A 13,306-nucleotide genomic window follows, 5' to 3' on the forward strand; every position below is an offset into this window, starting at 1 on the left:
CCCCATATGTCTCAGGGGGAAAATAATGTCACTTCAAGAGAGACTATTTCTCTTGGGGGTTTGTCTAAAGAGAGAGGCAGCATTGATCAGCTGCAACAAGGTTTAAGAGGAGTTTAACAGAAGATGGAGAGAAGCTGAGTGTGTGACGCGGGGGGTGGAGTGTGTGTGTGGGGGGGATCACTTGCGACAGAAGTTATAGCGCTGCCACGACTGATCTTTCCATAGATTGCCGTGCTGCGTCTGACTGTGGTATTCTCTCTCTCTCTCTCTGTCTCTCTCTCTCTCTCTCTGTCTCTCTGTCTGTCTCTGTCTCTCTCTCTCTCTCTCTCTCTCTGTCTGTTTCTGTCTCGCTCTGTCTCTGTCTGTCTGTCTGTCTGTCTGTCTCTCTCTCCGTCTCTCTCTCTCTCTCCCTTCCTAAAAGTCAATTGTATTTATTCCTGCTTTCAAGCAAGCAAGTGAGGGGGGATGAGTGGGGTGAGGGGTTTTTTCCATCTCCAGCCTGATGTATAGTAGTTCCATGGTGATAAAACATCATGGATTGAAGCTTATAGTGATATGTCTGCTGCATCTGATCCTCTATATTTTCCTCATGGATCCAGATGTGTTGTTTCTGCATGGGTTCCATTCTGTAATTAACTCTCAGCTCCTGCCCGCTGATGCCATTCTTTCCCTGTCATTACCCAGTCTCCTGCGTGCCAGAGCCAGGTGACGAGCAGATGGACCTGGCTGGTGCTGAACTGAGCCCAGGCACTTGCCCATCCCTGCCTGTCCCTGCCCACCGCCCCAACAACACCATCCCTGCCTGTCCCTGCCCACCGCCCCAACAACACCATCCCTGCCTGTCCCTGCCCACCGCCCCAACAACACCATCCCTGCCTGTCCCTACCCACCACCCCACTAACACTATCCCTGCCTGTCCCTGCCCACCGCCCCAACAACACTATCCCTGCCTGTCCCTGCCCACCGCCCCAACAACACCATCCCAGCCTGTCCCTACCCACCACCCCACTAACACTATCCCTGCCTGTCCCTGCCCACCACCCCAACAACACTATCCCTGCCTGTCCCTGCCCCAACAACACCATCCCTGCCTGTCCCTGCCCACCGCCCCAACAACACCATCCCTGCCTGTCCCTGCCCACCACCCCAACAACACCATCCCTGCCTGTCCCTGCCCATCGCCCCAACAACACTATCCCTGACCACCGCCCCAACAACACTATCCCTGCCTGTCCCTGCCCACTGCCCCAACAACACCATCCCTGCCTGTCCCTGCCCACCACCCCAACAACACTATCCCTGCCTGTCCCTGCCCACCGCCCCAACAACACTATCCCTGCCCACCGCCCTAACAACACCATCCCTACCTGTCCCTGCCCACCGCCCCAACAACACTATCCCTGCCTGTCCCTGCCCACCGCCCCAACAACACTATCCCTGCCTGTCCCTGCCCACCGCCCCAACAACACCATCCCTGCCTGTCCCTGCCCACCGCCCCAACAACACCATCCCTGCCTGTCCCTGCCCACCACCCCAACAACACTATCCCTGCCTGTCCCTGTCCACCACCCCAACAACACTATCCCTGCCCACCGCCCCAACAACACCATCCCTGCCCACCACCCCAACAACACCATCCCTGCCCACCACCCCAAAAACACCATCCCTGCCCACCACCCCAACAACACCATCCCTGCCCACCACCCCAACAACACTATCCCTGCCTGTCCCTGCCCACCGCCCTAACAACACTATCCCTGCCTGTCCCTAACGACCGCCCCAACAACACCATCCCTGCCTGTCCCTGCCCACCGCCCCAAGAACACCATCCCTACCTGTCCCTGCCCACCGCCCCAACAACACTATCCCTGCCTGTCCCTGCCCACCGCCCCAACAACACTATCCCTGCCTGTCCCTGCCCACCGCCCCAACAACACTATCCCTGCCTGTCCCTCTCTCTCTCTCTCTCTCGCTCTCTCTCTCTCTCTTTCTCGTTACATGGAAATGACTCTACATAATCGAATAACACCACAGTCCTTAATGAGAGCCACTGTGTAAGTGTGCACACGATGAGGAATACGAGTAGGCTGATGTCTGTGTGTGCACTTCATCAGAGGTAGCTGTTTCGACCAATGTTTTAACGAGCAAATCAAAGTAAACACTTCTCACACACTAGTAATAACATAAAACACATGACAACATAAAACAGTCAACATGTTTTGTTTGAGCGGCAGGTCTCAAGGCAGAGGCACAGCATTAAATGACAACAGATTAAAGCTGCGAAATTGGCACCCACAGAAGGTAAAAACATCTTAAAAAGAACACATTAAGCAACCAGTAGAATACAATGGCATATTCTGCGTGGCAGTGATTGTATTTCTGTCCCTTCATGGCAGTCTGGTAAAAGAGTCTCATTGGAATTCATGAAATAGTTGTCTCGCGGAGCGGTGCTGTAAAATCAATACATTAACTGTGCTGGGGGGCTAACACTCTCAGAAGATTGTGTTTACGTACCCTGACCCGTTTCCCTGAGTGGGGTGCATTACATTTGAATCGGGGGGAATTATCTACCTTACTTTCCAGATAATACACAATGATAAAACACTAAAATGGCCTAGGTTAATCTTATTCTAGAATCAAGTATGTGTGTGTGTGGGCGTCTGCGTATGCGTGTGTGTGATTGTGGGAGTAGTTTCTATAAATACCTGCATGTGTGTGTTTCTGAATGTACGTACACACTGAGTGTATGAAACATTAGGAACACCTCCCTAATATTGAGTTGCACCCCCCTTTTGCCCTCAGAACAGCCTCAGTTCGTCGTGGCGTGGACTCCACAAGGTGTCGAAAGCGTTCCCACAGGGATGCTGGCCCATGTTGACTCCAACGCTTCCCACAGTTGTGTCAAGTTGTCTGGATGTCCTTTGGGTGGTGGACCAATCTTGATACACACGGGAAACTGTTGAGCGTGAAAAGCCCAGCAGCGTTGCAGTTCACACACACAAACCGGTGCGCCTGGCACCTACTACCATACCCCATTCCAAGGCACTTTTGTCTTGCCCATTCACCCTCTGAATGGCACACACACACAACCCACGTCTCAATTGGCTCAAGGCTTTCAAATCCTTCTTTAACCTCTCGGCTCCCATTCGTCTACAGTGATTGAAGTGGATTTAACAGGTGACATCAATCAGGGGGGGGATCCTCGATTTCACCTGGATTCACCCGGTCTATGTCATGGAAAGAGCAGGTGTTCCTAATGTTTTGTACACTCCGAATACATTGCACCGGATGCATAGAGAGGATGTATATACCTATCTATGAGTTGCAGTGTTTGGTATCCTGTGAGCGTGTGAATATTAACCGTGTGTGTCGTTGTGATGATGGGCTTATTATTTTATGGACTCCTGCTCTCTTAGTGCTCCTGTGGATGTGGCTGCTGAATGAAGATTAAATTAAGATAAAAAAAAATATAGGAGGATGTGGCCCAGAGAGCCTGCAGGAGAAAGAGATGTTGTCTGTCTTTTATTTATTTGACTTTTGGCTGATTATTTGAGGGGGTTGATACCAAGAGACACATTTCCATATTTCAGGTTATGCCCATAGTACGAAATATTATAAATCATTTATATGTTATGGTAAATGTGTAAAATCGGTAAATGGAAAGACATTTGAATTCAAAACATTCAACAGTAGCTACACATTTTTCTACTATACTACGATGGATTTACAGATTTGGAGTTGAATTACTTAAGTCGCATGCCTTATGGGCCCAAGGTCACTATTTCCAATGGAACAAGAGATGGGAAAACATTCTGACTGTGACGCCACAGTCATGGTTATCGCTTCACGCTATACAGTCAAAGAGACAGAGAAGCTTTCCCTTTGACGAACCCACTCCCTGCAGGAGGAGTGAGTGAGGAGAATGGGAGAGGCAGGTAGGAAGGGAGGCAAGCACAGAGGCTCCAGGCGTTTGGGCCATGGCATTTTGGGAGGCTCATCTCCTGGCTGGGATTGACTAGAAGCCATAATATTTACTGAGAAGGTAGATGGACTTTTCAGAGAAATCAATATCTGTTATGGCCCTGCACGCTGTACTGAACCTGGAAGGTAATGGGATCTCTGCAACGCTTGGCTAACATGACTCCATGCCTGTCTCTCTATATCTCTCTCTCTCTCTCTCTCTCTCATTCTCTCTCCACCTCTGTTCCTTGACTTCCTTAACAGACTTTATAATGGACAAATGTTAATAATTAATGTCAGAGCAATTGGAGACAATTAAGTGTGTTGACTGGACCATTCATTTTCCCGAGGCCCGTTAGTGGGGGAGCACAGCAGACAGACAGATGGAGGGAGCCCATCTGTGGAGGCAGCGAGCTACTCAGCCTCATCTTCTCCCTTTCCCCGATTTCCTCAAAGGATTACACACTTTATACACACACGCACACGCACACACACACACACACGCACGCACACACGCACACACACACCCGTCCAGCTGGCATATCTAAAGGACAGGTCAACCAGCCCTAAACACATTCCCGTAAAAAGGTGAAGGTCTTTTAGGCCACACACTGTGCACACAAGCCATCCTTTTATTTCCTCCTGAAAATCACATTTCAGACTTAGTGTCAGTGTCGGGGTTATCCCTGACAACAACCAAAAAAAACACATGAAAAGAATCACGTGAAAAGAACAGGTGGTTTGGGCACTATATGAAGAAGAGAAGCATGCGCCTGCAGCAGTGAAGCTCCCAATTGCTGGCTCAGAAATAAGAAAATATCCTTTTTGTTCGCACTTGAATTATTATACTCAGGTAGGCTAAGTTACCTTTTCACAGAACGGCAGTAAAGAATTTGCTATTCCATATGTGGAAACATATGTACTGCAACATCTTGACACAACCTTTTCACATGTGAGGAGAATCACAGTATTGCATCACCACATGTGAAATTGCAAGTTCTCTTCGATGTTTTCTTCAATTTTCACGTGAACTTGCAATTCCACATGTAAACAAGACATATTTCACATGTGCAACTGCAATTCATATGTGAGGTGAAAACATGTTTTTTTCTCAAGTGAAAATGTGGTATTATCTCATTTAATACATCTGAAAACAGCTGTATGTGGAAATGCGATTTTCACACATGAAACTGGGATGAAGCGTGTTCCTGTGGTTGCATCTGTGCAATCTAGCTGCATATTGCTCAGTAGTATGAGGGAGTGTTGATGTGTGTGTGAGTTGGCTGTTGGGTTTGTGGGGGAGGATTCTTGTATGTGCATCAACATGTGCAGACGAGTGTGTGTTTGTGTGAAAGGATGTGTGTGTGTGTGTGCGTGTGCGTGTGTGTGTGTGCGTGTGTGTGCGTGTGTGTGTGTGTGCGTGCATATGCATGTGAGTAACCTCCATTCCCCTTTAAAGGTCTATTTATCTATTGCTGTCCCCTAACAAACACGTGAATGGCTTACCTAACCCAGTGGGTGGTCTTTTAGCCCCCTGCGATTGGCTGACCCCTCCAGAGAGTGTCACAACCGAAGACAGCGTGTTAGACCATAATCACACAAGCATGACCTGCCACATCATGGCACTCCCTGCCACGGCACCGCCACTCAACACGGCACGGGCACAGGTTGCTAGGCAACAGGCCACAGGAGCTTTCAGAGAGGATGGAGGGAAAGTCGGAGACCAACAGGCAGAGATGACAGTGACAAACATGGAGGACCAGGGGGTGACATGGTGCTCTTCAGTGGAAAGCATCCACCCCTGTCTACCCCTGTCACATCCTCTGTCTCCAGACTCCCTTCCTTCTTCTCAGCTCTCTCTCCATCTCTCTCGAGTGGCGCAGCGGTCTAAGGCACTACAGACTACAGTTTGAATCCAGGCTGTATCACAACCGACCATGATTGGGAGTCCCTTAGGGCGGCGCACAATTGGCCCAGCATTGTCCGGGTTTGGCCGGTGTAGGCCGTCATTGTAAATAAGAATTTGCTCTTAATTAAAACCTCTTGGTACTAGGGGGCAGTATTTTCATTTTTGGAAAAAAAACGTTCCCATTTTAAACGGGATATTTTGTTAGGACAAGATGCTAGAATATGCATATAATTGACAGCTTTGGATAGAAAACACTCTAAACTGTAAAGATATTGTCTGTGAGTATAACAGAACTGATGTTGCAGGAAAAATCCAATCCGGAAGTGCCCCAGGTTTTGAAAGCTCTGCGTTTCAATGAGTCCCTATTGAACTGTGAGTGTGCTATGAACCAGCTTATGCTTTCTACGTATTCCCCAAGGTGTCTACAGCATTGTGACGTAGTTTGCCTGCTGCTAGCAAGGCATAATGCTATGCTAGGCTATCGATAAACTTACACAAATGCTTGTCTAGCTTTGGCTGTAAAGCATATTTTGAAAATATGAGCTGACAGGGTGATTCACAAAAGGCTAAGCTGTGTCTCAATATATTTCATTTGTGATTTTCATGAATAGGAATATTTTCTAGGGATATTTATGTCCGTTGCGTTATGCTAATTAATGTCAGGCGATGATTACGATACCGGATCCGGGACGGGGAATATCAAGATTAACTGACTTGCCTCGTTAAATGAAGGTTAAATTTAAAACATGTAAAAACCCTCCCCCTCTCTCAAATCCACATTCCTCTCTGCCTCAAGGAAGACTCTTCTCCTGTGTGAGGGAATTAAAATGGGTTGTCGTATACACCGAGTGTATAAAACATTAGGAGCACCTGCTCTTTCTCTACACAGACATGATCGTCCTTTTAACTTGTCAGCCGCGTCCTGCAGCCCATTGTTAACACAAACAGTGCAATTATTGGCGGCGTCGTGTTCACGTGGAGGTCTACAGTGTTTTACAGGCATTGTGTGAAGGCCCATGTCTGCCAGAGCAGAGGCATTGCAGGGACACTTTCTCCCAGAGTGTTAACTCAATTAGTCTGTCCAAGGAAGAGCCTGTATTACTTCCTCATTCTGATACGCTGGGAAACAACCTGGAGCTCAGCTAAACACAGGCTTCTCACACATCTTTAACGGCAACTCTAACCTTCTGAGCAGAATCCGTATGTCTCGGTTTTATATGAGTAGGCCGGTGAGTGTGCTGAACACACATCTCTGTATGTAATAGCATGTTAATGGGAATGTGTAGTAAAGCAGACTCTGTTGATATCGGTATAAATACGTTGCTTATTTACCTGACAGATACATCTCTGGAGTGGACTGTATAAGTGTTTGAATCGTATACCGTGGGAGTTTGCTGTTTGTCTCAGTGCATTGCCCTCCGGGCCCATCCATCACCTCTGGCCAACCCTTGGCCTAAACAGCCAACCAAGCTATGCTGGAGCTGGATACAGGCAGACAGCCAGGGATGGAAACCGGCATCAACTCTAATCAATGTGGCTGTCATGATTATGTCCGGTGTGCTTTAATCTGCAACCAGGCAACAGGCAGCTCTTAAACAGAGCTGAAGAGACAGTGACAGGTAGAGGCAGGATGGAGGGGTGAGGGTGTAGGGGAAAGGGGGCTGTTTGGCCTCACACACTCGTGCTGTCGAAAACGTCAAACCGCCGTGCTCTGTGAGTCCCTGGCCCTGGATCTGACACACAGCAGGGATTCACAAACCAAATGGCAGGTGAACACTTAACGCAACACAGCAATGGTACCACTCCATATCGTATTTGCCACTTGGCTGCGGTCCTTCTAGCTGAAGAAAATGTATTTTCTCTGGTAACTCACTGAGATAAATAGGGGTTAGATAATGCTTTAACCTCAATGGCCTGAAACAAAGGAGAGAACTATTCTATTAAGCTTGGGGGGGACTAACGTCTATAATAGACCAAAGCTTACAAGAACACAATACAAGACTGGTTACATTGGATTTCACAACACAATACACAGAGAAGGTTCTAACAAAGATGTAAGATATCTGGGGCTTTAATATTTGAAATTAGAATATGTGTCATTCTATAGGCAATACCATGTCTTTATAAAACCATTCCCCCCTCCCCAAATTCATTGAGATGTTGCAAGTGTATTGGGAGCAGAACCTTTCATATTAAACAAATATGTGCTTTCCTAATATTATTGTCCTTCGGTTGAATAGAATATCCCATCATAAAGAAGGATTCTGTCGGCAAATAAATAGCAGATGAATCCCATGTAAATGGCCTTAGGCTGGCCCCCGGGTGGGAGAACATCTGAATGGAAAACCTGTAGGGCCTCTCTATCGCATGTAAGAGGAAGAAAACAGAACATGGACGTCAGTACTCACCATGGTCGTCAGTACTCACCATGGTCGTCAGTACTCACCATGGTCGTCAGTACTCACCATGGACGTCAGTACTCACCATGGTCGTCAGTACTCACCATGGTCGTCTGTACTCACCATGGTCGTCAGTACTCACCATGGTCGTCAGTACTCACCATGGTCGTCAGTACTCACCATGGTCGTCAGTACTCACCATGGTCGTCTGCGCACGTCATACAGGTCAATCTTATTGGGCGCTCTCCAAGGAGTGGCTGGAAAAAGGAGGAATACAAAACATCATTCTGCAATTTTGTGGTATCCAATTGGTAGTTACAGTGTTGTCCCATCGCTGCTACTCCCCTATGGACTCGGGAGAGGCGAAGGTCAAGAGCAATACGTCCCCCGAAACACGACCCTGCCAAGCCGCACTGCTTGCTTAACCCGGAAGCCAGCTGCACCAATGTGCTGGCGACCGGAAGTCAGCTTGCAGGCGCCCGGCCCGCCACAAGGAGTTGCTAGAGCGCGATGGGAAAAGGAAATCCCGGCTGGCCAAACCCTCCCCTAAACTGGACGACACTGGGCCAATTGTGGGTCTCCCGGTCAACGGCCGGCTGTGACACAGCCTGGGATTGAACCCGGGGCTGTAGTGACGCCTCAAGCACTTGCGATGCAGTGCGGTAGACTGCTGCGCCACTCGGGAGAACTTACCTCTATGTCTATACGATAGTTCTAGTGAACGTTGATAATATCCTTATTAACAATGGTCTAGGACTTACCTGGGTAGTATCTTGTGACCCCCGTCGAGCTGCCGAACACCTGCCAGCGCAGAGAGCTGTCCTCCCGGCGGTTATCAATAAACACCCTCTCAAGAGCCTGGGTCCAGTTCAGCTCATTCAGGATGACTGGGGCTGCAGGGCAGGAGGAGAGGAGAGGAGGGGAGGGCGGAGGAGATGAGAGGAGACACTATGAGCACAGCCACGGGGGTACAGTACATGTCCAATCGACATAGTTTTGACACTATGATTTGACTGTTGGAGGTTTAATGTTCCTTGAAAAATTTAGATTTGCAAAGGAATAGTTTGACAGTAATAAAACGAGAGTTCAGTTCACGTAACAGGGTTGACCTTAAAACGGGGGACAGGTTTTTTTTATTACCTTAAAATGAATCACTAATCACATTAAATACATAATGATCTTTGGAAATGACTTTGTCAAACCCATAAAATAAATAGGGCTTTACAGTGATGGTGAAAACTTTGAGTTTCAAATCTTCCTTGGAGTAACAGAGGATGTTTAGAGGGACACGTCAAAATGGTGACTTTTGACCCTTCATCAAGTTTCCATTTAAAATGTATTCAATTTTCTATATTAATGGGCACTCCATTTAATATAACAGCCTTTTAAAATTCTACAATTCTACAATTTCTACTTAACATATCAAAGGGACGCAAGAAAGGCACTCATTTCGTGGAATTACCATTATACTGTGTGTCCAGGTCAGGATAATGTAAACACAAAACAATACAATCTCTCTTCTGGCTGAATAACCTTGTCCACTCTGACAGTGTGGTCAGACTCCATAAAAATGTATATATGCAATCAGCTGTCCCAGATCCGGAGGTGGTCCTCAACAGTGTGGAGCAGGCATCGCTGTAATCTGGACGATATCTATACGGTGGAGAGCAGTGGAGGAATCACACCTGACATTGGTCGAGGTCATGTGTCACTGCATATGTGGAGACAGCAGTTTGGACGATGCTGCATTTGAATAGAGAGGGAAAATAATGGTGCTATTCATGCTGCTGCTAATTCCCCGCAGAGCCAATCAAAACAGCTTGACTGTGTGTGTGTGTGTGTGTGTGTGTGTGTGTGTGTGTGTGTGTGTGTGTGTGTGTGGCCTGCAGTGTAGATGGCTGACATTACAATAAAGGCGGCTCACATCTGCATAATACTCCCAGTCAGCGTGTGTGTGTGTGTGTGTGTGTGTGTGTGTGTGTGTGTGTGTGTGTGTGTGTGTGCGTGTGCGTGTGCGTGTGTGTATTTAAGTTAAGGTCACAGCTATATCTCACAGGCCAGTAGTACTTTATGAAAGAACGGGACTGCCAATTGCTGAAGCGCGTAGCGTGTAAAAATCGTCGGCAACAACTCACTACCGAGTTCCAAACTGCTTCTGGAAACAACGTCAGCACGATTACTGTACGTCGGGAACTTCATGAAATGGATTTCCATGGCCGAGCAGCAACACACAAGTCTAATGCGCAATCCCAAGCGCCAGCTGGAGTGGTGTAAAGCTCGCCGCCATTGTACTCTGGAACAGTGGAAACTCGATCTCTGGAGTGATGAATCACGCTTCACCATTTGGAAGTCCGACGGACAAATCTGGGTTTGGCGGAGGCCAGGAGAACGCTACCTGCCCGAATGCAACAGTGCCAATTGTAAAGTTTGGTGGAGGAGGAATGTTTTTCATGGTTTGGGTTAGTTCCAGTGAAGGGAAATCTTACCTCTACAGCATACAATGACATTCTAGATGATTCTGTACTTCCAACTATGTGGCAACAGTTTAGGGAAGGCCCTTTCCTGTTTAAGCATTACAATGCCCCCATGTACAAAGCGAGGTCCATACAGAAATGGTTTGTCGAGATTGGTGTGGAAGAACTTGACTGGCCTGCACAGAGCCCTGACCTTAACCCCATCAAACACCTTCGGGATGAATTGGAACGCCGACTGAGAGCCAGGCCTAATCGCCCAACATCACTCCCCGACCTCACTAATGCTCATGTGGCTGAATGGAATCAAGTCTGATTAATGTGGTATTTTGTTTCCTGACACAAGAACAAGCCAGTTGATCCAAATATATAATGGAGTATCAGAATTTGCTGTCTGTCTAGACAGAAAAATACTTTTGAAGTCAGATTTTGCAGTAAAAAAAGCCAGTCCCCGCAGCAATGTTCCAAACATCGAGTGGGAAGCCTTCGCAGAAGAGTCTAAGCTGTTACAGCAGCAAGGGTTACCAAGTCCATATTAAATGGCCATCATTTTGGAACAAGATGTTCGATGAGCAGGTGTCCACATACTTTTTTCCCCCTGCATGTCGCTCTCCCCCTCTCCCCTTCCATTAATACCATACATGTCCTGCTATTTCTCTCTCACCTTGCATCCTGTGCTCGAATGCCATCCACCCCGCCAACGCACCCTCCACCACCTTCCCCCACCCTTGAGCTGCTGCCACAGAGAAAGGCTTTCACTTCTTGTTTAATAGCTGAGCTGGAGTCAGAAGATGGGGCGCGCAATCAGAGGTTTAATGGGCGCCTGATTAAAGGAGAAACAGGACGAGACGCTGAGCTGAGGAGAACTTCACTGGCTTTCCTGATTTAATTACTCAGCCAACCACAGCCAGATAAGCCCCTGAACCTCCAAGTCCAGCTTCTCTCCCCTTCTCGTTTGAATTTCACACAAATAAACGATCATTATCCACTTTTCCCATGATTTTCAATTACTGCTCCGAGTTGCTGATGAGCTGTCAGGTTAGAGAGAGAGAGAGAGGAGAGAGAGAGAGGAGAGAGAGAGAGGAGAGAAGAGGCCCGACCTGCCCCCACCCCCGCCCCCACCCAGCCGGCCTCTAAACACCACTCACACGCCTCATTTGCTGGAGCACTAATTCAAACATTAGTATTCACACTCTTTTGTTTAACACTGAAACATTCCGTTGTTGAATTGCCCAGAAACTATTACATTCAAAGTCAAAGTTAGATAGTTAAACTGAGGATGTTTTGTATAGAACCTCTTCAAAATTCCAACAAGCTATAGCTGTTAGTGAAAGGCCTGCCGTCTCTTGCTTTGTAACACACGAACACGCGCACGCACGCACGCGAGCACACACATACACAAACATGCACACACACACCAGCACTAACCAGTGACTGGAGGGGAGGAACATATGAGAGCCAAATTGCTCTTGTCACCAAGGGGAGCGCCTCAACATGTTTTCCACTAAATTCAGAGACATAATCACAAAAAAAGAAGAATGAAAGGAGAAGAGCAGGATGGAGAGAATTTTACAGATGTAGATCAATAGAGGAACAAACAGGGAGCGAGAGAGAGACAAGAGAGAGCGAGGCAAGAGAGAGAGAGAGAGACAAGAGAGAGAGGCAAGAGAGAGAGGCAACAGAGAGAGAGAGAGGCAAGAGAGAGAGAGAGCGAGGCAAGAGAGAGAGGCAAGAGAGAGAGGCAAGAGAGAGAGAGGCAAGAGAGAGAGCGAGAGAGTGACAGAGAGAGACAGAGAGAGAGAGAGGCTAGAGAGAGACCAAGATAGTGACAGAGAGAGAGAGGCAAGAGAGAGTGAGAGAGTGAGAGATAAAGAGAGAGAGAGAGAGAGTTTCCTCCTGAGAGACCTGAAAGAGGCAAGCTGGTCCTAGGGCTCAACAATATACAGACTCTATTTCCTTCCTCTGTGAAATACACCATGACAAAACAGATCCTGCTGCACTGTGCACTACCATTTCCTCAAAAAATATGTCAGGCTTTACAGTAAACATGGGCCATCTCAGTGGGCTGCTGCTACAGTAAACTACAGAATAACCACTGGCTTTTGGCAACTGTTGGCAAAGATACCAAATTGACACCAAAAGCATATTCATTATTGAAATAACTTAATAGGGCCAACACAATAGTGCCCTTCAAAGGGAAAATGCAGTAACTACGAATTTGGTCAAAAACCTGTTGTAATGGCTAGGTATATCATCTGGTTTATGTGGTATTTCGTTTCCTGACACAAGAACAAGCCAGTTGATCAGAATATATAATGGAGTGTCAGAAATTGCTGTCTGTCTAGACAGAAAAAGACTTTGAAGGCGGATTTTGCAGTAAAGAAAAATATGTCATGACTGCGCTTTGCCTCTGCAGGGCAGAGTAGCTATAGCGCCCCAGAGTGTGTGTGGGCAGGGGGATTATGTGTGTGTGTGTGTGTGTGTGTGTGTAAACACCACCTACTGTCTGAGTACCCTTGGCTCAAAGACATCCAGACAGGTCCCACCCCAGAAGACACGGGCCGGGA

General features: G+C 47.5%; 1 protein-coding gene across 4 annotated transcripts in view; it reads right to left on the reverse strand.

Moving 5' to 3' along the window:
• The window catches only part of LOC112254289 (voltage-dependent calcium channel subunit alpha-2/delta-2-like), a 309,636-nt gene that overhangs the window by 40,498 nt on the left and 255,832 nt on the right, over positions 1 to 13,306 (reverse strand). For all 4 annotated transcript variants that reach the window (XM_042324234.1, XM_042324237.1, XM_042324235.1 and 1 more), the window contains 2 exons: positions 9,030 to 9,161; positions 8,468 to 8,525 (listed from right to left, as the gene is read on the reverse strand). In XM_042324234.1, coding sequence (XP_042180168.1) covers positions 8,468 to 8,525; positions 9,030 to 9,161 — 190 coding nt within the window. The remainder of the gene's footprint in view (positions 1 to 8,467; positions 8,526 to 9,029; positions 9,162 to 13,306) is intronic.

Source organism: Oncorhynchus tshawytscha, linkage group LG07, assembly GCF_018296145.1.
Source record: "Oncorhynchus tshawytscha isolate Ot180627B linkage group LG07, Otsh_v2.0, whole genome shotgun sequence".
NCBI classification, from domain to species: Eukaryota; Metazoa; Chordata; class Actinopteri; order Salmoniformes; family Salmonidae; genus Oncorhynchus; species Oncorhynchus tshawytscha.